Source organism: Juglans regia, chromosome 1 (genome assembly GCF_001411555.2).
Source record: "Juglans regia cultivar Chandler chromosome 1, Walnut 2.0, whole genome shotgun sequence".
Taxonomy (NCBI): Eukaryota; Viridiplantae; Streptophyta; class Magnoliopsida; order Fagales; family Juglandaceae; genus Juglans; species Juglans regia.
Genome location: NC_049901.1, coordinates 3,186,275 through 3,207,070, shown reverse-complemented (window position 1 = coordinate 3,207,070; position 20,796 = coordinate 3,186,275). Strand labels below are relative to the sequence as shown.

Genomic DNA, 20,796 nt, shown 5'->3' with positions numbered 1-20,796 from the left:
TGATAATACCTACTTCTTATATTTATCTATCTACTTTTCTCAGTTACTTTCTAAGATTGAGATTACTAGGAAAAATTTGGATTTAAAAAAGAAAATTAGAAATTTCTATTCAGAGAAGAAAAAAATATGAAGTAGGAGTGAGTTTCATTCCACAAGCCTACTCAAATTTCCGTTCGGAAGTTAGACTGAATTGAGTCTAATTTTAAGTTGTATCTAACATTTAAACACTAAATTTTTAAATCACTAAACTCATCTCAACTTAAAGGAAGTGGCTGGCAGCAAGACTTGGTGTCTTTACACCTTTTACACCATCCAATTACAAGGTGACACATAAGAATTCTTTTAAAAGTGTAATAGAATTGATTATAGTGAATTCGTATAACTTTTGGTAGGACCGATGTCTTTTTCCCCTCTTTAGTATTTTCACTTTTCACCCATCTCTCTCTCTATCTCTCTCTTTCAAAGCATCTGATGATAAACTGGATCCCGATTCTCAACCTCGCTCTCGCTCACCTCAGGCCAGGATTGAAAGGGAGAGATACCAAGATTGAAAGGGCTTTTTTCTAGAGAATGATAATTTTTTTTTTTTTTTTTATCCTTTAATCACCTTGCAGGTTCAAATCCACCTTTTATGCTGAACTGAAACAAGTTGGTGGAAGAATCAATAACCCTAGTAATCATTACGAATTTCATCATCGAACTTTTTCTTCAGCTCGGGATGCTTCTCAAGGTATTCATTTGCAGTCATGGTGCTAATCTTTTTCTTCATTTCTTGTACTTCAATAACTTCATTTTCCAAACGCTCACTCCTTCAAAGATTTCTCTTATGCTTCTTTCAATTCCACCAACAGTGCATCGAATTTAGGCTTGTCCTAAAGAGTTACTGTGTACATACTTGGGGATCTCTATGTTGCCGTAAGCATTTTTGTACATATCCACCAAGCAAGACCCAATTCATTTTCTATAGTACTCATAATCTATGGGTTTAGGTTCCTGACTGAATTTGGTCTGGAGGGTGGAGTTGACCTCGTCAAATGTGTGGCAGAGAGTGGCGAACTCTTTGCAAGCCTCATCGGTGACCAGAAGCTTCACCATCCCGTCCCAGTCTATGGCCCTTGTTCACCATCCCATCCCAGTCTATGGCCCTTGATGCCTTCAGTGTGACATCGTCAACTTTCTTACCCGCTCCGCTCATTTTCTTACTCACTTTCTCGAAAAATCTTAGAGCTTAACAGACGGTTTGTGCTGCCAGATACCTATCCCTAAGAATGAGAAATACTACTGCTTTCATTGAACTCCCGACCTCATATGGAGAAATGGCATCTTAAGACCAAGATTGAAAGGGATTGGAGAAATATTGTAAATTGGATCTATTCGAATAGAGAGAGAGTGCTGAGAAATATTGTAAACTGGATTTATTTGGATAGATAGATAGAGAGAGAGAGAGAGAGAGAGAGAGAGAGAGAGAGAGAGAGAGATACAATACAGGTTTCCAGAGAATTGAGAAATGAATGCTCTCAGTGCGTATCCATCATAAATTAAGTGAGTCTCTTACGTGTCCCTTTTTTATTGGCTAGTGTGATTTTAAAATTTACACCGGTTCCGGCTTGAAGCTTTTCTCTAACTTAAAACCTCTTTACATGTGTAATCCAAAATCTTTTTCAGCTCAACACCTATTTATACATGAGACCCACAATATTTTTCAACTTCTCATAAATACATCTAAACTCATTTTAACATCTAAACATATTTAAACTCATTTTAGATATACCTTACAAAACTCACTTCACCATATGAACTAACTACTATTTATAAATAACACAATCCATAATATTCCCTCTAAGAGCATATAAGAATAGGCTTGGGCCTAATTTAATTACAAATGGGCTCATTATACGAGATAATGCATTCTTTTACAAAATACGTTTTTCGCATCAAACGAATCAAAGTTCGTCTATGGATCCAAATAGAATGCTACCATAACGAGTTGTTTTTGTATGACCTGACACATGAATTGTATTGAACTAGTGTTTACGGGAATTTTAGAAAAATAGAGGGGAAAAAGAAAATGTGTTGCACACTTACAATGATCTGTTATCCCATTTGAAATTTGGTATCAAAACTATTATTTTTTCATCAAATTATAACAACCATAATCTAGTTTTGATCATTAAGATAAATGCAAATATATAATATAATATTATTTTAAGTATAACGTTTTAATAAAAGCACCGTTTTGAATATCGAATTTTAATGCAGGACACGTACATTGTAATTTTTTAGATGAATTGTGAATAATAGAAAATGTTATTTATCTTTATAAGTTTTACTCGTATAATAATTCGTTCTGACGTGTTAATTATTGATATGTTAAATATTATAAAATTTGAAAATCAAAATTTGAATTAAAAAAATAAAAATTGATAAAATGGATCTTTTACTCAATACTGGAATATCGTGTAAAAGATTATAAGTATATATGTAAGTAATCTAAATATAATATTATGAGGTGGCTGTAACTAGATGATTTGCTAATATAATATTAATTGTTAATTATTTCGAATATTATATTGACATGTGAAAGAGACTGACATGTTAATTCAATCCAGATTTATTGTATTTATTGATGTGATTGAAATGATAAAATTGACTACAAATAGTTATATTATTTTCAAAACTTGATTAAATAAAAGGGAAATAACAATATTCATATTTAATTATATCAATATAATATATTTTAAGTAAATATTCATTTGATCTAAGGGGAAGACATATTAAATTATTTAAAATATATTAAATAGTAGGATTCTTTCTAAACCGTATCAACTCATCTCCTTGTTTCTAAACTGATACAGACCCCATCGAACGATTTGGTTGGCTGTGATAAAAAAATTTGTATCAAAAGTTTAAGTTAATAAAAAGATATAAATTTTATTATTTATTTTATATTTTAACATTTTTATTATATATTGACTAGATTCATCTTCGATAAATAGTCTAATATGTGAAATATTTAATTAAATAATATGAAGTATAGAATTAGAATTCGAATTAAAGATTTCTGTTCTGATATTATGTAAAATCATTACTTATCCTAAAAATTAAAGTTGATAAGAGGATATAAATTTTATTATTTATTTTATATTTTATTTTCTCAAGATTAGAATAGTGATAAATATATAATATTTTACGCAATACTTTTCACAATACATGTTATAAAATAAAGATAGTTTTGAAAAATAATATCAGTTTTATAAGATATTTTATAAAAATATCTTTCATTTTAAAGTATTATTGTGTAAATTGTTGTATAAAATATTGTGTGTTTATTATTTTTTTTTATAAAATATTTTATAAAAATAATATTATTTTATAAAAATACTCTTACTTTAAAATATATATTATAAAATATATTATAATATGTGTTGTGTATGTATCGTTATTTTTTTAATACGATTGTATTGGTTAATTATAAAAAAGTTACAATAATTAATCTTGATTGCCTCCTCGGTCTCTCAAAGGCCACCGACTAGGTAAAGTGCAATTTCCCACACCAATTACTTGGCATTAATTATTGCATGGCAATAAAAATCTGAAAATCTGAATCATGTATACATAACTCTACGAACAAAAAATCTATTCAATCTCTTACTATTTATATAATTTTCACATTCTATATTATTTTTAATTTTTATTATTATTTTTATTAAATATTTATTATATAAATAATAAATAAAAAATTTAAAATAATTTAAAAAAAATAAAATTAAAAAAAAATTAAAAATTTAAAAAATTTAAAAACATATAAAATATAAAATATAGCGGAGGTTGTGTAGCAAAGCTGCTCTACGAAAGAGGTGGTCTTAAGAACCGATACAGCCATTTCTAGTGATAAAGACAAGAGAGAAGAAGAAAGGGTGGAAGAAAAGATTTGGTTGCACAGATAAAATGGGAAAAGTATGGCCCAAAGTACGGTGGTTCCTGAGTATATCTTGGGTTTGGTACCTCCGAAACGGAGGCTCCCACCTCCACTATTGACCTCTCGTAAAAAAAATTTCTCCGTCCCCAATTCTTGTTGTTTCGTTATTTCCGAATCATATGAACAAATATTCTTGGGGAATCCCTCTAAGTTCTTCTCTTGTTTATTGTATCCGGGTTCATCGTTTGAAAAGAAACAAAAAGACCCAGATAAAAATACATTTGTTTTAAAAATATATTCTATAGACCAGAGTTCTTAGAGCTATAGAAGAACACAATCTCTGTGTAAGTTTCAAAAAAGGCCATTTTTTTTAATAGCCTCCTACGGATGAGGTTGAATTGAGGTTCAGCTGTTTGATTTAATGTTCTGTTGAGCTCCTGAATCTGAGATTTGCGTGTTCAACATGCCACGTTCAGTTTGCTATTATGCACTTAACAGGACTATGATGTTTTTTTTTTTCCTTTGTAACTGCTCTTTTTGGATAATGAGTTGCTATGTTTTTGGTCCGTTGGTGATTAATTCGTGGTTGATCTTTTCTCCTTTAAGTTTCGCCTCTTATTTTCTTCATTTTTTTTGTTGTTTCTGATTTTATAAGTTTGGCGGATTGAATGATCACTTATTTCTCTTCTGGTAATCTAACTACCAGATGATGAACCTTGAATTAGTTAGGTAGGTTGCTCATATGAACTGCAATGACATATTAAAATGTTCTTTGTTCGTCCAAACAAGTCTTTGAAAGTTGGATGTATTGGTATGGGCCTGTGGTTAATGTGTTCAATGGAAATATATAAAATAAATGGAAGAGGAGGGAAAGCGTTCATAATATGGAATAAAACAATAGTACCATCCTTATTGATATTATGGTTTTTTTTCAAAAAAAAATATTAATTTTTTTTTTGGCTGAATAAAAATGATAGGAGGGGTGACTAGAGGTGACTTTTTTACTTGAGTGTGACTATAGTAACACCCTATCCGTTGAGAATTGGATTGGAGGGGCCTAGACGACCGAAAGCCTCATTTTAGCTGTTTTGTGTACTCTTATTGTTTGGTCCATTTGTTTACCTTACAATCAAATTTGTTTGTTGATCACAAGGTATGGAATTGCAAAAGATGCAAGGAATCTTAGAAGCGGAGTCGTGCTGATCTAATTTTGAGCTCTTCCTTATCTAACAGAAATATTGCAAATGACTACTTGTATACCTGCTGGAAGTGGCAACTTGCATTTTGGTGTGGCACCATGCAAGGGACAAGGATGTGGAAGAATGTCTTGGGTTTCTGGTGTAACATTCAAGAGATACATACGGAAAGAGCTTTCATGGTACGTGGCTGGTTTTAGAAAATCAGTTTTTTTATATAATCACTTTAACTATTTTATAAATAGTACACTTTTTCTTTAAGAAGAGGAAGGCACCCAATATAAATATAAATATAAATAGTACCCAATTACATTTCCTGAGGACAATTTCCGTATGTTTGAAAAGGTATATTTTATTGGAGTATTAGCCGGATGTGTCCGTAGATTATACTGTAGTTGTAATACATTGCTGCTCTTCCAGACAGCATTGGTCTGAAATTTACTTTTGGTGTTGGAATAGGTGTAGGTATACATGGGAGAAATTTTTGACTTGGTAGTTTTTGTGGTACAAGAACATGGATACTTGAAAGTCCTGTCTATCACATATCATGCAAATATGATTTCTTCAGCCCATAAATACGTTTCAGTGTTTCATGGTAGCACTGAGACTGTTCGCTTCTGTATATGTCAATGAATGGACGCTTCTTTTTCTCATACTTGTATTCTAATTCTGTAGAATCTTTTTCCCAATCTTACAGGTCATGCAGAGTATCAAGGTTCTCGGAAATCCAAAGATGGAAATTTTCCCTATCTCCATTTAATGAGTATTGGAAGCCCCTTGGAACTGTTACTTCATCATGCTTGAGAGATGGCTCCACAAAATATTTTGATTTTGCTGTTATTGGCAGTGGAGTTGCTGGCCTTCGCTATGCTCTTGAAGTTGCAAAACATGGATCTGTTGCTGTTATTACCAAGGCTGAGCCTCATGAGTGCAACACTAATTATGCTCAAGGGGGTGTTAGTGCCGTGCTTTGCCCTTCAGATTCTGTGGAGAGTCACATGCATGACACGATTGTAGCAGGGGCTTATCTATGTGACGAGGAGACTGTCAGAGTTAGTCAAATCTACTAATTTGAGACCACATCATTCATTTATGATGAGTGTTAATCACCACTGCCTCTTGCAGAAAGGTCGAGCCTTTTCTCTAAAGCTTGGTTATGTCATCCAGGTTGTCTGTACAGAAGGAGCTGACAGAGTCAGAGAATTGATTGCCATGGATGCCTCATTTGATCATGGGGAAGATGGAAACTTGCATCTAGCAAGAGAAGGGGGGCACTCTCATCACCGAATCGTTCATGCTGCTGATATGACTGGAAGGGAGATTGAGCGGGCTCTATTAAAAGCAGTTGTCAATGACTCAAATATTTTTATGTTCCAACACCATTTTGCAATAGATTTGCTAACTTGTCAGGTCACTTTTTCAAGCAATTTATTTGGAGAACTTTTGTTTTACGTTGTGCTTTACGCGCTCCTATATGCTACCCTTTTGGAAAGTGATTTTAGGAAAGCAAATTTGAGCGTCTCTTAGATGTGGGATTAAGACACTGTTTCAGTATTGATGAATGTTCAGGTGGTCTTCATTTGGTTTTATCTATGTTGGTTTGATATTTTTATGTAAATTTTGGCACTTCACGGTAGTGTGAATACCTCATGGGCATTCACTGAAGTTTGTCTGTCTCTGACATTGCAGGATGGCTCAGACACAGTATGTCTTGGTGTCGACACTTTGAATACTGAAACACTAGAGGTGACAAAAGCACTTACCATTTATATTTTCTTAAACTCTATGGGGCAGTATTTTGCCAAGAAAAATGTCTAGTTAATTTCTGTAACCTTTGCTTTTTTGAATTTTCAGGTGATAAGGTTTATTTCAAAGGTGATTTTACTTGCATCAGGGGGGGCTGGACATATCTATGGATCAACTACAAATCCTCTGGTAAATGTTCCCATGTTTCTACCATAGTTTATTTACATTCTTTATATCTCAGAAAAAACGATTCCCCCCAAAAAAAAAAAAGCTCCGATATAAAGGAAAACTTCAAACTTGATGCTCTTGTTTCTCAGCTCCTCACAAAAACCTAGAGTTTCTACAGTTATACTGCTCTCTCTCTCTCTCTCTGTTGGTTATTTTAATATCATTTTTATTTTCTTGTAGTAATCCATTTAATATTATATTTCTGCATATAAATGGTGGAACCTGACCTTATATGTATAGTAAACCACCATCTCAAGTTTTAAACCTGTTTGATCACGGGTATGATGTTTTTTTTCTGCTTCATTACAGGTAACCACTGGAGATGGAATGGCCATGGCCCATCGGGCTCTAGCCGTGATGTCCAATATGGAGTGAGTATAATGCTTAATCAACTGTCTTCAGAAATTAAAGAACTCTCTATTATAACTATCATACCAAAAACATATACGAAGTGTTGTGTTACAGTTAATTTATAATCGTGCAAGGATTCCGCAAGAGTTTCAAAGATCCCAACTTTAAACTTCTAATGCCCGTTTTTTCCTAACATTTGAATTAACAAGGTCATCTTCCAGCATGGTGCATGAAATTGGAAATATAAATCTTTAAAAAAGCATCTCCCTGTTGTGATTGACTGCTGTATTTTCAATGGGTAGAACTCAATTCTGGATAGGCTATATTGCCCCTGTTTAGGAGCTTTGAAGAATGAAAGGCCATCATTTTTCATGATTCTGTAAGAGTTTTGCTGCTTTTGCTTTACCAGTTAGCCCAATTACACCTCTGCTTGCGTGCCCATGAAACATTTTAGTATCAGAAGGTCCCATTTAGTGCATGTATGTGCCTGTTTATTTATTTGATGCTGTAAGAGGAAATGATAGTCTTGACTATTTGTTGGCGTTATTTTGGTGCAAAGATTTGTGCAGTTCCACCCAACTGCTTTAGCTGATGAAGGCCTTCCCATCAAACCAATGAAGTCTCGAGAGAATGCGTTTCTCATCACTGAAGCTGTTAGGGGTGATGGAGGCATCCTGTACAATTTAGGAATGGAAAGGTTCATGCCCTTGTATGATGAGCGAGCCGAACTTGCTCCCAGGGATGTGGTGGCAAGAAGTATAGACGACCAGCTTAAAAAGCGTAATGAGAAGTATGTGCTCCTCGATATAAGTCACAATCCCACGGACAAAATTCTCTCCCACTTTCCCAACATTGCTGCTGAGTGCCTACGGTATGGTGTGGACTTAACCCACCAACCAATTCCAGTAGTTCCTGCTGCCCATTACATGTGTGGGGGTGTACGTGCTGGGCTCCAGGGGGAGACAAATGTCAGGGGCTTATATGTGGCGGGCGAGGTTGCATGCACAGGTTTGCATGGAGCAAACCGACTTGCTAGTAACTCTTTGCTTGAAGCACTAGTTTTTGCAAGAAGGGCTGTCCAGCCCTCAATTGATCACATGAAGAGCTCTAGACATGATCTTAGTGCTTCAAATTGGTGGGCTAGACCAGTTGCTCCTTTGTCACTTGGAAGTGATGTTATGGACAAAATCTTAATAATGACAAGGAAAGTAAGGAAAGAATTGCAATCAATCATGTGGGAGTACGTGGGAATTGTTCGATCCACAACGAGGCTAGAATTTGCAGAGCAAAAGATTGATGAGTTGGAGGCAAATTGGGAGGATTACTTATTTAAAAGGGGTTGGGTGCCAACAATGGTTGGGCTTGAGTCTTGTGAAATGAGGAACATTTTCTGTTGTGCAAAACTCGTGGTCAGCAGTGCTCTTGCTAGACACGAAAGCCGTGGACTACACTACACGGTTGATTTTCCTCATCTGGTGGAAAGCAAAAGGCTGCCAACAATTATTTGGCCCTGTTCATCCGTGAAGAGTTCCTGGAGTTCACGACAGCTACACAAGCCAGCCCTTATAGCAAAACAGTAATGCACCCGTGATGGCAATTTAGTTCTTTACCATTATATCTGAAAGTAAAATGATGAGGGTAGATTGGGAGTGTCTTGCAGCATTTGTTGGCTTCCAATTTGCTTGTGTAAGTCCATTTATAGTGATAATAATTTATGCTTCTTCCCATATCTTCAAAGATATGCAGGTCACGTGCTAGTTGGACTTATATGCCATCCATGCATGTTTGAGTTTTCAATGGATTCATTTTCTCTTTTGCAGTCTACACAGAGAAGAAGAAGCATAACAAATGTGTTCCCTCCCTAAACCCAAGGTGATAAGTTACCGTTTGTCCATAGGGCCCGGCATGGGTTTTTGTCTTCCAAAATGCTACGCATTCTCATCCCCATTCCTATCTTATTGTGTTAATGTTAAGGCCTCGTTTAGATAGTGAGATGAGATGAGATAATTTTAGATGAGTTGAATAAAATATTATTAGAATATTATTTTTTAATGTTATTATTATTTTAAGATTTGAAAAAATTGAATTGTTTATTATATTTTATGTGAAAATTTGAGAAAATTATAATGATGAGATGAGATGAGATGAAACTGTTTCTGTATACAAACAGGGCTTAATGTGATATTGTTTGTCATTTTGATGCGACTTTTAATTGATTATGTTGTTGTGACATTATTTGTAACAATTGGATAAACTTTTGTGTTAACAAAATTCCACAATTATCGAAAATATTGCATCAATGCAATGGAATGAGAGTAGAATGTAGGTACAATATAATGCTCAGCTAAATATTAATGTAATGATATTTCTCTCATTTTCATATTTTATTTCGAGTAAAAATAGAGAAGGCTAAAGTGGGAAATTCGAAACAGATTATACACGATTGTAACTGGCATATGGCTCCACCGCATTCACACTTTTTTTTTTTTTGGAAAGAAAATGTCATCATTTGTTAAAAGAAATTTACATTTATGATCGGATATATGTGAGGATATCTCCATTAGGGCTAGTTTACTTTCAAGATTAAAATCTAAAATTTTGAAAACTTCTCATCTAATCATTATAAATTTTTCAAATTTTCACATAAAATAAAATAAACAATTCAACTTTTTCAAATCCTAAAACAAAAATAATATTAAAAAATATATTTTAACAATATTTTATTCAACTTTTTAATTTTAATCTCAACTCATCTCTAAAAACGTCCAAGATGAGATGGATTGATATGGACTTCACTGCTGCTGATACTCTCTATAGAAAAACATCCAAGAGACAGCTCTCTGCTTAAACAGAGACTAAATTTCACCCTTCATAGAAATAAATGACTCAACCTCTACGGAGAAACCGTCTAAGAGATGAACTTTTTTTTTTTACTTTTACTATACAATAAGGAAAACAAGAATGAAAATGATGGATTACAGTTTGGATTAATTCCGGTAGACTTTTACAGTGTATGAAGGAAACAAACTTATTTCTTTTCAAACACAAAAGTCAAATCTGAAAGATTTAGTGGTAGTGATTTTGGTGATTCGGTACGTGTGCACGTGAGGACCACACACAGTTGTAAGCAGCATGTGACGACCACGCGTAGTGATTTCAATAAAATCGACGCTATTCTCTGAACGATTTGTGATTTGTGAGTCTTCTTGTACTGCACGTGTCTCTCGAGAGTTGGTGTCAATAAAATAAAAAACAATTTACATGTGTTTATTTACGAAACAAAAGAAAATGATAGACATATAATTATTTTTATAATATTTTATATAATTATGTTTTAAATGAAGGGAACATTTTTATAAAATAGCTTTAAAAATAGAGGTTTGCTGCGCATCAGCCGGAAGCCGCAGCACACCTTACATAAATTTTTTTTTTTTTTTCATTCAATACGTTAAGTGTGCTAAGCTTCCGGCTGATGCACATATTTTTTCTTAAAAATAACGTTGCTTTACATAAATATCCTCTTTTAAAGCATAATTATAAATAATTGGAAAAACTGTTCTACATTTATCGTTACTCCAAAACAAATGCCAAAAGTTCGCATCTTTGAAAATAAGTCCATGTGTCGGTAACTCTGACGCTGCCTACATTCACTCTAGAGCTTGCAGAAGTATAAACAAGATGAGAGTGCAACTCTTTTGGTACTGACAAGGGATATTGCCAGGACAACCATGGATTCGATGAGGCTATGTGGTGTGTTGCGGCTCGTGGTTGTGGGCTTCTTGGTGCTTCCAGCGGTGGTGTTGGGCGGCAGCGGTCCACGGAGATGCGAGTTTCCAGCAATATTCAACTTTGGAGACTCAAACTCGGACACCGGAGGAAGATCTGCCGCATTGTCAGAGGTTCATCAACCCAATGGAGAAACCTTCTTTGGACATCCTTCGGGAAGGGTTTGTGATGGCCGTCTCATCTTAGATTTGATAGGTAACTGGGCTAATCCTCATTGCAGTTTCATTTTATGCAAATACAAAGATTCACACAAAATGGTTCTTTGGCCTAAAATACTCGGGTATTAAACTTAATTAGCATTGTATAAGAACGTCACTTTGCATGCTTAATAGTTATGATCGTTCTGGGTTTGGGTCCAAGTGATGCTGGCTGTGTATATAGCTGACGAAAAGGAAAAGGTGTCCATATGATGCATGTGTGCTTGTGTATTTTTACTTATTTCTCGATCTCAGTGCAGCCGAGGAGCTGAAATCACCATACCTGAGTGCATACTTGGACTCGATCGGGACGGATTTCAGGCATGGTGCAAATTTTGCAACAGGAGGTTCATCCATTCGTCCAGGCGGGTATAGTCCATTCCATCTCTGGATTCAGATGTCCCAGTTCATGCGTTTTAAATCTCAAACAGAAGCTCTGTATAACAATCAACTTGACCCTAGCAGTCAGTCTCTCTCAGGCCCCCTCTCACTCACTGTACCTTGTGTGCTAAAAGATGCTTCAAAATACAGTACTTTGTGGTCCTGAAAGCTTACTAACAATGAGCATTGAATTTGTAAATTTTGGCTCCAGGAAAGATCCCACCAGTCAAAAGCAGCCTCCCAATGCCTAAGGACTTCTCAAAGGCTCTTTACATATTTGATATTGGACAGAACGATCTGGCCTATGGTTTTCAATACACGACATTAGAACAAGTTCGACTTTCCATCCCTGATATCTTAAGCGAGTTGTCCCAAGCAGTGCATGTAAGCAAACACCACCTGATGGTTATAATTGAACAATTTCTGAAAGTAACTGATAATTCTAGCCATTATTTTGGTCATTGTTTCAGCAATTGTACAAGGAAGGTGCAAGAATATTTTGGGTACATAATACAGGCCCAATCGGTTGCTTGCCAAAAAGCGTTATAAATGACCGATCTAAGCCTGGTAATCTGGATCAGATTGGGTGCGTGAAGCCTCAGAATGAGATAGCTCAGGAGTTCAACAGGCAGCTCAAGGACATGGTGTTTAAACTGAGGGCACAGCTCCCTGATGCAGCATTGACACATGTCGACATGTATTCCGCTAAATATGCACTAATCAGCAATGCAAAGAATGAAGGTAATGCTAATTTTATCTACAAACATCAGTAGCAGTGGGTTAATAATCCACTACCCATTCCAGATCTAATCTTTAACTGTTTGATGATGACAGGTTTTGTCGATCCATTTGAGCTCTGTTGTGGGAGTTACTATGGATACTATATTGATTGTGGGAAGAAAGAAATAGTTAATGGAACGGTTTATGGTAGTCTATGTCAGAATCCATCAAGGCACGTTAGCTGGGATGGCATACACTACTCTGAGTCAGCCAACCTATGGATTGCAAACCGAATTCTCAATGGCTCCTTCTCTGACCCACCAGTTTCAATTCGGGAGGCATGTTATCATCCCAAGAATTTGTAAGCACATTGCAGTATGTTAATGAACATTGAATGATACTCAATTGCTTAGAAACCTATGTTAAAGAATGCTGCTCGTAATAATAATTCTTTTTGAATGGTCCCCTGAATATGCAGTGTGAAACGAATACTCTTACTTGTTTGGCTATGCAGTTTAGATGGAATGAGATGTTCCGTTTAAAGTTAAATAAAATATTGTTATAATATAATTTTTTAATTTTATTTTTGTTTTGAGATTTGAAAAAGTTGAATTGTTTATTATATTTTGTATTAAAGTTTAAAAAAGTTGTAATGATTATATGAGATGATATGAGATAAGATAGTTTGGTTTTGCGTAACCAAACCAGCTCGCTTGATTTTGCAATCAGGCAAACATTAACTTTCAAGGCGACCAAAGTCGGTTTTATTTTCTGTACTGTATGTACTATGTTCCTGATGTATTTCTCTATTTACTAAAAATTATCTTCTAGGAAAAAAAAGCTAAAAGAAGCTTCATTGTTGGGAATTCTCCATCCTTATAACTTTCAGAAAAAGGGAAGGACATGGATGCTATTGAGTTTTAGTTGATCAATCAAAATTGAGGTTTGAGTCCTGTGAATGTTTACAGATCTTCTTTCACCTCGAGACAACTGCAGTCCATCTACAACCACCAAGTGTATAGTATAAAGGTTTGAAAGCAGTGCATGAAACTTGCCTTGGTATCAGTAGTACAGCGTGGCGGAATCTTGAATAGCAGGAGTTGTATTACAGCTCGTGGGTGTTGAAAATTGAAATCGGTACAAATTTTCCGAACAAAGAATTACCATAAATTGCTAATAGACAGCTGGTGCACCAATAATAGAAAGTGAAGTTTCATCAACATTGAAAACAAGAAAATGATGTTCCACCATTTTTTTTATTATTTTTTATTTATTATTGACATGGAGACATACAAAGGAAGAATGCTCGTAGCTGCTATTATTGTTTGTTTCTTTTTCCGAATTTGCCAACAGGCCCAGCACCCATGAAAAAAAACCAACCACACCTAATCCTCATCTGGAAGATATTTTGCAAACAAGCATATATATATATATATACACATACACCATGGGCATTACAATACCTTAATACCATTGTCGTTTATGATCTCAGGGTTGGTGTCGAGGAGTGTAACTAGTGATCTGGTTTTCCTGTTCCGGACCCTGCCGGCTTCTCTCAACAACTCTGCTAACCTCCGCCTCTCGTCATCCACATCAGGATTTGCTGTTCCTAGCTTCTCTTCTCTCATTCCAACGAGATATTCCAAAATTCCAATGGCATCATCCAGCCTGCCAAATTTTAAAGTTGGAAAGCACAAAAATATTATTACAATGTTCAAATAAAGAGAATCTATACTTAGATTGTCGATATACCCTGCAAAATGTTGTGTCGATGATTATGAAATCATCATTTGTCTTAAAAGTTTAAACTGGTGGAAAGAGGTAGATTTTATTATTTATTTTATATCTTAACACTCCTATTCACGTGGGAGCCAGACTCCCTCTCAATGGATAGTCTAACACATGGAATATTTAATTAAATGAGATAAAATATAGAGTTAGGGTTCGAACTCAGGACCTCTGCTCTAATACTATGTGAAATCACTATTTATCCCAAAAGTTTAAGTTGATAAAAATATATAAATTTTATTATTTATTTTATATCTTAACAATGACCAACAACAAAGTAGAGGGAGAAAAGATCAGAGTAAATGGTGCAAAACAATAAAAACATCAGAGCAAATGGTGCAAAACAATAAAAACTCACATCAGTCACTTTGATAAAACATAACAAGAGAATAATACCTTCCCATTGCATCATAAGTGCCAGCAAGATTGCTATAGACCCCTAATGTATCTGGATGATATGGCCCATATTCCTTTTCCAGTATACTTCTTGCTTCTTCAAAAAGATCTGCAGCCTCGTTTATTGCATAGCGCTGCACACAGGCAAGTCCCATTTGGTTAAGAGCAATCCCAAACAGTGCAGATTTCTTCTCTCCACTCATCCGAAACTTGGTAATGGCACTTTCCAAGGTGTTGTATGAGTCAGAGTAGTTCCCCATTATAAAATACATGACCCCTATCTGCGCCTCAATTCCTGCAATCGTGTTTTGTTGACCAGGGGCATCACCGAATATTTTCAAAGCCTTCTTAAGTAGTCTGAGTGATCGCTCCAATTCGTTCATAGATTGATAGATAGCAGAAACATCGATAAGACCGCTGGCAATCTCCTCTGAGGGGATCCCAGGGTAAGGCTTTCGATAGATTCGAAGTGCATTTTCACAATAAGATTTGGATTCCTTGAACTTCCCTATCTTGTGGTACAAGTCAGCTAAACGAACAAAAACCGAAGCAACAGCTGGATGATTCTCTCCTTTAGCTGATTTAAAGACCGTGAGTGCTTTCTGATAAGAAAATACTGCTTCATCATACCGAGCCAAGAATAGATACGCGTCTCCAATGCTGCAATCAACTGAAGCTACATCTATTTCCTGGCCATTGGCTGCCATGGCCATGCTTGCTAAAACATAGTGCTCAAGAGCAGCTTCATAGTCTCCCTTTGCATCACAGATAAGTCCCATGAGCCTCCTGTCTGCTGCTTCTTCAAGAGAAGCAGGAGAACCATTCTTCCTGTGGATGTCAAGAGCCATCTGACAATGCTCCTCGGCCTCATCAAACTGCAATGCTTGAACATGTGCCTCAGCTATATAGCGACATGTCTCGCCAAATCGAGGGTCTGTTTCTCCCAATACTTGCCTCTGGATTTCAAGACCTGCTGTATAAAACAGTATTGAATTCTCAATCTGACCTAGCATTGCATAAGTATCACCTAATTGCATGCATCCAGCAAACTTAGCTAGTGCATGATTTTGGCCCTCCTCTATCACTGGGATGTCAATTGAGCGCTCAAGAATCGGAATTGCCTCATTGTATTGGCCTAAGCTGCAGTGTATTGCTGCCAAAACATGTAAACACATGACCAGCTCCAAACTGGGCTTCCCGTTTGCACATATCTCAAACGACTTCAATGCCCGAAGAGCCAATACAAGAGCTTTCTGAGGCTTTTCACCAGAGGTAATCATATCCCTAGTTTGTTTAAGCAAGAACGGGCCAAGTTCAGGGTTATCTAGTCCTGCCACAAGAGGATCCTCGACTCCATTCCGAAGTTTTTCTTTGAGTAAAGCAACATTTCTCTGCTTTTTCATGGCGAAAACTGCATTTACCTTTCTGGAATTCTTCTCATACCTCTTATCAATGGGAGGCCTCTCATGAGAAGATTTACTCCTGGGACTTGATTTTGCTGATGCTCCATAGTCCAATTGTAAGCGAGAAAGCTGCTTAGGACTTGCAAATTGGGTCTTAGACTTCTTTGCCGACTTTTTAGCAACAGAACCGTTCTCTTTCTCTGGAGTCAAGTCACCTCCATTACTCATTTCCTTATTTTCTACGAGCACCTCCTTTGTTACCTCAAATTCCTCGCTAGCTCCAACAAGATGACGCAATTCTGAATCAATCCTTGATTCCCATCCGTATGACACAAAGCTAGTCCTTGAGGGTGACTGATCCGAGCTCTGCATCTCACAGACATTGTGATACAGCTGGTCGATAGAGGTGTCAAAAACGCCATCAATAGCCAGATCAATGGAATCACTTTGAGCACTTTGCGTACTCAACGGACTTCTTACAGAGCTTTCCTGATTCGATGTTTGGCTTCCATTAAATTCGTGGTCTAGCACACTGTTCCCATGTATTGCATCCATAGCTAATCGGCCAGGCATTGTTCTGTGTCTTTACTGATGAAAATGAAACAGAAAACGAAAGCAGTTATCAGAGAGAAACAGCAAACTAGACCTGTGCAGTTTATACAGAATGAATTACAAACTAAAATCTTAGCTGCGGATGATTAACTCAATGTATATTATGCTGACTTTCTCATCATAAGCAAATGCCACATTAATCCAACATCAATTTCAAAATAATATTAAGATTTTGCAAGAAAACAAACGAAGAGTGCAATGATCAAGCACCAACTTCCATTTGCACCCCACAAATTTTTGTTCCCAGATTCTTCTATTATATATCGAACAGATAACATAACGTTCGATCCGGTGCATGAAAACCCAGAAAGAATGAAATATATATTTAATGGGCTCTTCGAAAGCTAGAGAAGTGCTTATAATTCAATGACCAAGCACTAAAGAACAACATAATTCAGTTGAAAATTGAAACAGTTACGCAGTCATCAAACTCCAATGGCAAAAAGCTAGCAAAACAAACGATGCGATATAGAAAACACATAAATAAGTCAACCTTTGAAATAGATGTCAATGCACTTGGGTATCAAAAATGAAATTTAAAAAAAGAAGAAGAAGAAGCAGCAAAATATTCAAACGATACAAGAAACATACCTCACTAACGTGCCAAGAAAAAGAAGCTAGGCCAAGAGGCTTTGACTTTTCAAGTTCTATCTCTGGGTGTACTTATGTACAGAGAGAAAGATAGAAGAGAGGCAGGGGGAGATGATATGTCTCTGAATGCTTATATATGAGATATGGAGGTAGAATTAGGAGAGAAGGATGGGGACAAAATGGGTTTTTTATTTTCTTATTATTTTTTACAGATATTATATGTAGAGGTGTGGGGTTGCAGAGAGTTGGAATGTTGAAGCAATGAGGAAGGCGACCTCTCTCCCACTCCAATCCCTCTGGGGGATGATTCAAAAGGAAAATAACTACAAATAAATAAATAATAATAATAATTTGCTTAAAAATCCTGCCTGTGATGTTACAAGTTGGCGGGATTAACGGCTTTTCAACGCCAAAACGACGTGCGGACATGATCAGGTGACAGCATTTCATTGTGTCCATTTGAGGATTTCGGAAAGGAAAATGTTACTTTTATTAGATTTGACACATTTAACTTATAATAAGATGCGATGTATTTATTATTTATTTTTATTTATAATTATAAATATGTCACATTTTCCTTTACTAAGTAAAATGGTGGCGTGTTCTATAGCTGTAAAATTACTCTTTCGGAAATTACCACGTGGCAAAAGATGGTTTCAGCTTAAATGTTTGCTGGAGTCTAATGATAAGATGCTTTTTCAAGGTTCCACGTGGGCCACATCCAGCCGTAGTACTGGGGCTGTTTGGGTTTAGCCAGCTTAATATTAAAACGTAAAATATAAAGTGGGCCCTGGACCGGCGGCTATGTAGGCCCAAACGCAGACAACTATCTATGGCCAGTAAATAAAATTTAAATTCGTCGAGATTACGTATATATAGACGAGTACTACTTTTACATATTTAAAATAATAAGCTTAAGACGTAATATTTCCTTATTTTGTATTTGGTCGGTCCAATTTATAATAAATAGTTGTTTTTTTTACTCTAATTCCTCCTACAAGATCTACAGGTCTTAGTTAGTGTAGATTCTACTCCAAGAAAGTAGCGTACTACGTGATGTGAACATCTAATCAGGGTGTAAAAATATATATGAATATAATTTTATTTTTAGTTTAATTTGGCTACATTAATTGTCACCAATCAGTAAACAAACTACTTTGCTCTCCAATTCTTTACCAATGACCAATACTTAATTAAGGGGATATAAATAAATGAGTAATTTTATATATAATTATGAAGTGCATAAACGTCGCGTAATTATTTTGAAAAAGAGTACCATCTACTATTAAAAAATTAAATTTTTTCATGTAAGTCTCATATTTTATTTATTTTTTACAAATAGATTACCTGATAGTTGCACAATTCACAGTAATAAATATATTTTCTCTAAATAAATAGCAATATATATATAGTTTTGCTATATACAATTATTTTTATATATTCATTATGTATTCTACTAATTTAATTGGTTAAATTAATTATTTTATATTAAAAAATATGAGAAGACCAACCGGTGTATAAAAAATACGTAAAAAGTAATATATATACATATATATGTATACATATATATATTATGGTCAGAAAGGTCTGATCTTAATTTGAAACCTGAAAGTTGAAACCATTATTATAAACAATAGATTTTCAGGCAGTGCCTTAGCGGGAAGGCATTGAAAAGTACGAGTTGTTTAATGAAACGAAATATTGAAGAACTAAAAAGTTAGAAGTCGTACAAATTATTAGCTGATCAATAAAATTGCAACCTATTGAGGTCCCGACTCCCAAATTAATAGAGAACTTGGAAATACCCCAACCATAATAATAAGCTAGATTCTAGACTTCTTAATTATTAAAGAATAGCGAAAGAATCCTTGTAGGGTCACTAGCTAATTAAGTACAATTGAATGAAAAAAAGAAAGAAGAAATAGTATTATAAATCATGTTAATTAATGTTGGAAGCACCTATATACATATATATTCTTTGAAACTATATATACCTTTTTTTTTTATAAGAATCATAACTTCTATTAATAAAAGGAGATTACAAATATTTATCAAGCCAAAAGATTTGAGAAAAAAAATTTGAAATACAATCCCACCATATAGCGATATCATCTATATTTATTGCATAACAAACTAAACAATGATCTGCCTTATTTCCTTCTCTATGTGCATAAACAAAATTACATTCAACAAAATGCGTGGAAAGTAACTTAATCTCTCGATATAACTGCCCAAGCAGAGAATCTTCCATTGTATGATGCTGCAAAGCCTCGACTGCTAACAAATAGTCTGATTAAACTTAAATGTTTGCAATGCCCATACTAGATCACAACTGTAGCATGCGAAAAACAATAGTTAGTTCAATAACTTTTGGTTCCTCAACCTCGTGTTCAAGCTTACTAGATGCCATTAGAACTTTACCATGGTCATCACATAAAATACAACCCATACCAGATTTGCCTACCACCCTAAAAACAGCCCCATCAACATTTAACTTTAATAAACCTGTTGGTGGTGGTTTCCAGCAAAAATGCTTTTTCAATTGGGCATTAGGCTGAAATCTTACCTCTTTATAGTTTCTGAGCAAACTCAATGCAATGGCAGCAACATTTCTTGGACTTGGAATGACCTGATCATGTACCATTTTGTTACACCTATACCAGAAACTCCATGCCAATACAAAGAACACAAGCAACTTCTCACCGAGTACCCCTTCACAAAGGGATAAAACAGCATCATATATTCTCATATTAGCATCAAAGCTCATTTCTGGCATGATCTCCCTTCAAATACTCTGTAAACTGACACAATTTATCAAAGCATGATTGAGATTTTCACACTGGAAACTACAAAACCCACAGTGTGCATCAGTTGTCACTTTTCTCTTCAACAAATTATCTTTTGTGGGGCGTCCTTCTTTGCAAGCACGCCAGACAAAAATTTTAATTTTACTTGGCATTGGCATCTTCTAAATTTGTCTCCATACAACCTTGGTAGAGCTAGCTGATGAAGTTTCTGCACCATGTGATCCCAACCTTGTTTTAAGAAACCTGTAGCAGCTTTTCACGCTAAAGACTTCATTTCTCTCATGAGCCCAGATTCGCCTATCACTATTTGCTCCTGGACAGATTACTATCTTGAGAATATCTACCACCACATTTGGATTGAAGAGAGATCTCAGCTTGTGCATATCCCAACTTCTTACTTCAGCTTCAAAGAGAGTACTATATATACTTGAAGACAAGATAGCTAGGTCATTGATATATATATATATATATATATATATATGCCTAGCTAGCTAGGTCATTGATTTCTATAAATAGTAGTGCATTTTATTTATTTATTTTTATATAAGAATAGTGGGTTCGAACAGTTCGAGATTGGATCTTGTTTGTTTTTACAGATGAGATGAGATGAAACTTGAATAAAATATTCTTAGAATATATATTTTCAATATTATTTTTGTTTTAAGATTTAAAAAA

At 35.2% G+C, this 20,796-nt stretch overlaps 3 protein-coding genes and 1 pseudogene across 10 annotated transcripts; 2 read left to right on the top strand and 2 right to left on the bottom strand.

The window, feature by feature from the left end:
- Positions 1–661: 661 nt before the first annotated feature.
- LOC108992815 lies at positions 662–1,195 on the bottom strand (annotated as a pseudogene).
- A 2,674-nt stretch (positions 1,196–3,869) lies between these two features.
- On the top strand, positions 3,870–9,521 carry LOC108992773 (L-aspartate oxidase, chloroplastic-like). Of its 6 annotated transcripts, none has more exons than XR_001996395.2 (9): positions 3,870–4,044; positions 5,153–5,297; positions 5,813–6,167; positions 6,283–6,525; positions 6,805–6,861; positions 6,970–7,050; positions 7,399–7,460; positions 8,000–9,126; positions 9,261–9,521. XR_001996395.2 is itself a non-coding variant. In XM_018967417.2 (9 exons), the coding sequence occupies exons 2-9, from the start codon at positions 5,217–5,219 to the stop codon at positions 9,018–9,020; spliced, it is 1,788 nt and encodes a 595-aa protein (XP_018822962.2). In that variant the 5' UTR covers positions 3,873–3,969; positions 5,153–5,216; the 3' UTR covers positions 9,021–9,454. The 6 variants fall into 6 exon arrangements, 5 of the variants coding, with proteins under 5 accessions (XP_018822958.2, XP_018822959.2, XP_018822961.2 ...); XM_018967417.2 differs by having other exon boundaries at positions 3,873–3,969; positions 5,813–5,850; positions 5,963–6,167; positions 8,000–9,454; XM_018967413.2 differs by having other exon boundaries at positions 8,000–9,454.
- Positions 9,522–11,032: 1,511 nt separating this feature from the next.
- On the top strand, positions 11,033–14,362 carry LOC108992870 (GDSL esterase/lipase At3g27950-like). Of its 3 annotated transcripts, none has more exons than XR_001996401.2 (7): positions 11,033–11,421; positions 11,684–11,788; positions 12,016–12,188; positions 12,275–12,545; positions 12,639–12,885; positions 13,493–13,661; positions 14,017–14,101. XR_001996401.2 is itself a non-coding variant. In XM_018967575.2 (6 exons), exons 1-6 carry the CDS (start codon positions 11,169–11,171, stop codon positions 14,039–14,041), a joined length of 1,173 nt encoding a protein of 390 aa, XP_018823120.2. In that variant the 5' UTR covers positions 11,033–11,168; the 3' UTR covers positions 14,042–14,362. The 3 variants fall into 3 exon arrangements, 1 of the variants encoding a protein (XP_018823120.2); XR_001996400.2 differs by having other exon boundaries at positions 11,684–11,887; XM_018967575.2 differs by lacking the exon at positions 13,493–13,661 and having other exon boundaries at positions 11,684–11,887; positions 14,017–14,362.
- On the bottom strand, positions 13,815–17,498 carry LOC108992869 (protein KINESIN LIGHT CHAIN-RELATED 2). The gene is made up of 3 exons (XM_018967573.2): positions 17,315–17,498; positions 14,709–16,699; positions 13,815–14,192 (listed from the first exon to the last, which is right to left on the bottom strand). Exons 2-3 carry the CDS (start codon positions 16,682–16,684, stop codon positions 13,979–13,981), a joined length of 2,190 nt encoding a protein of 729 aa, XP_018823118.1. The 5' UTR covers positions 16,685–16,699; positions 17,315–17,498; the 3' UTR covers positions 13,815–13,978.
- Between the last annotated feature and the right edge of the window lie 3,298 nt (positions 17,499–20,796).

Coding starts and splice junctions, on each gene's coding strand:
- LOC108992773 (XM_018967413.2), top strand. CDS start 3,960: ATGGCCCAAAGTACGGTGGTTCCTGAGTATATCTTGGGTTTGGTACCT. Junction 6,862..6,969: donor TGAATACTGAAACACTAGAG/GTGACAAAAGCA, acceptor TTGAATTTTCAG/GTGATAAGGTTTATTTCAAA. Junction 7,051..7,398: donor GATCAACTACAAATCCTCTG/GTAAATGTTCCC, acceptor GCTTCATTACAG/GTAACCACTGGAGATGGAAT.
- LOC108992870 (XM_018967575.2), top strand. CDS start 11,169: ATGGATTCGATGAGGCTATGTGGTGTGTTGCGGCTCGTGGTTGTGGGC. Junction 11,888..12,015: donor CAATCAACTTGACCCTAGCA/GTCAGTCTCTCT, acceptor TTTTGGCTCCAG/GAAAGATCCCACCAGTCAAA. Junction 12,189..12,274: donor AGTTGTCCCAAGCAGTGCAT/GTAAGCAAACAC, acceptor TCATTGTTTCAG/CAATTGTACAAGGAAGGTGC.
- LOC108992869 (XM_018967573.2), bottom strand. CDS start 16,684: ATGCCTGGCCGATTAGCTATGGATGCAATACATGGGAACAGTGTGCTA. Junction 14,193..14,708: donor ACTTATGATGCAATGGGAAG/GTATTATTCTCT, acceptor AAAATTTGGCAG/GCTGGATGATGCCATTGGAA.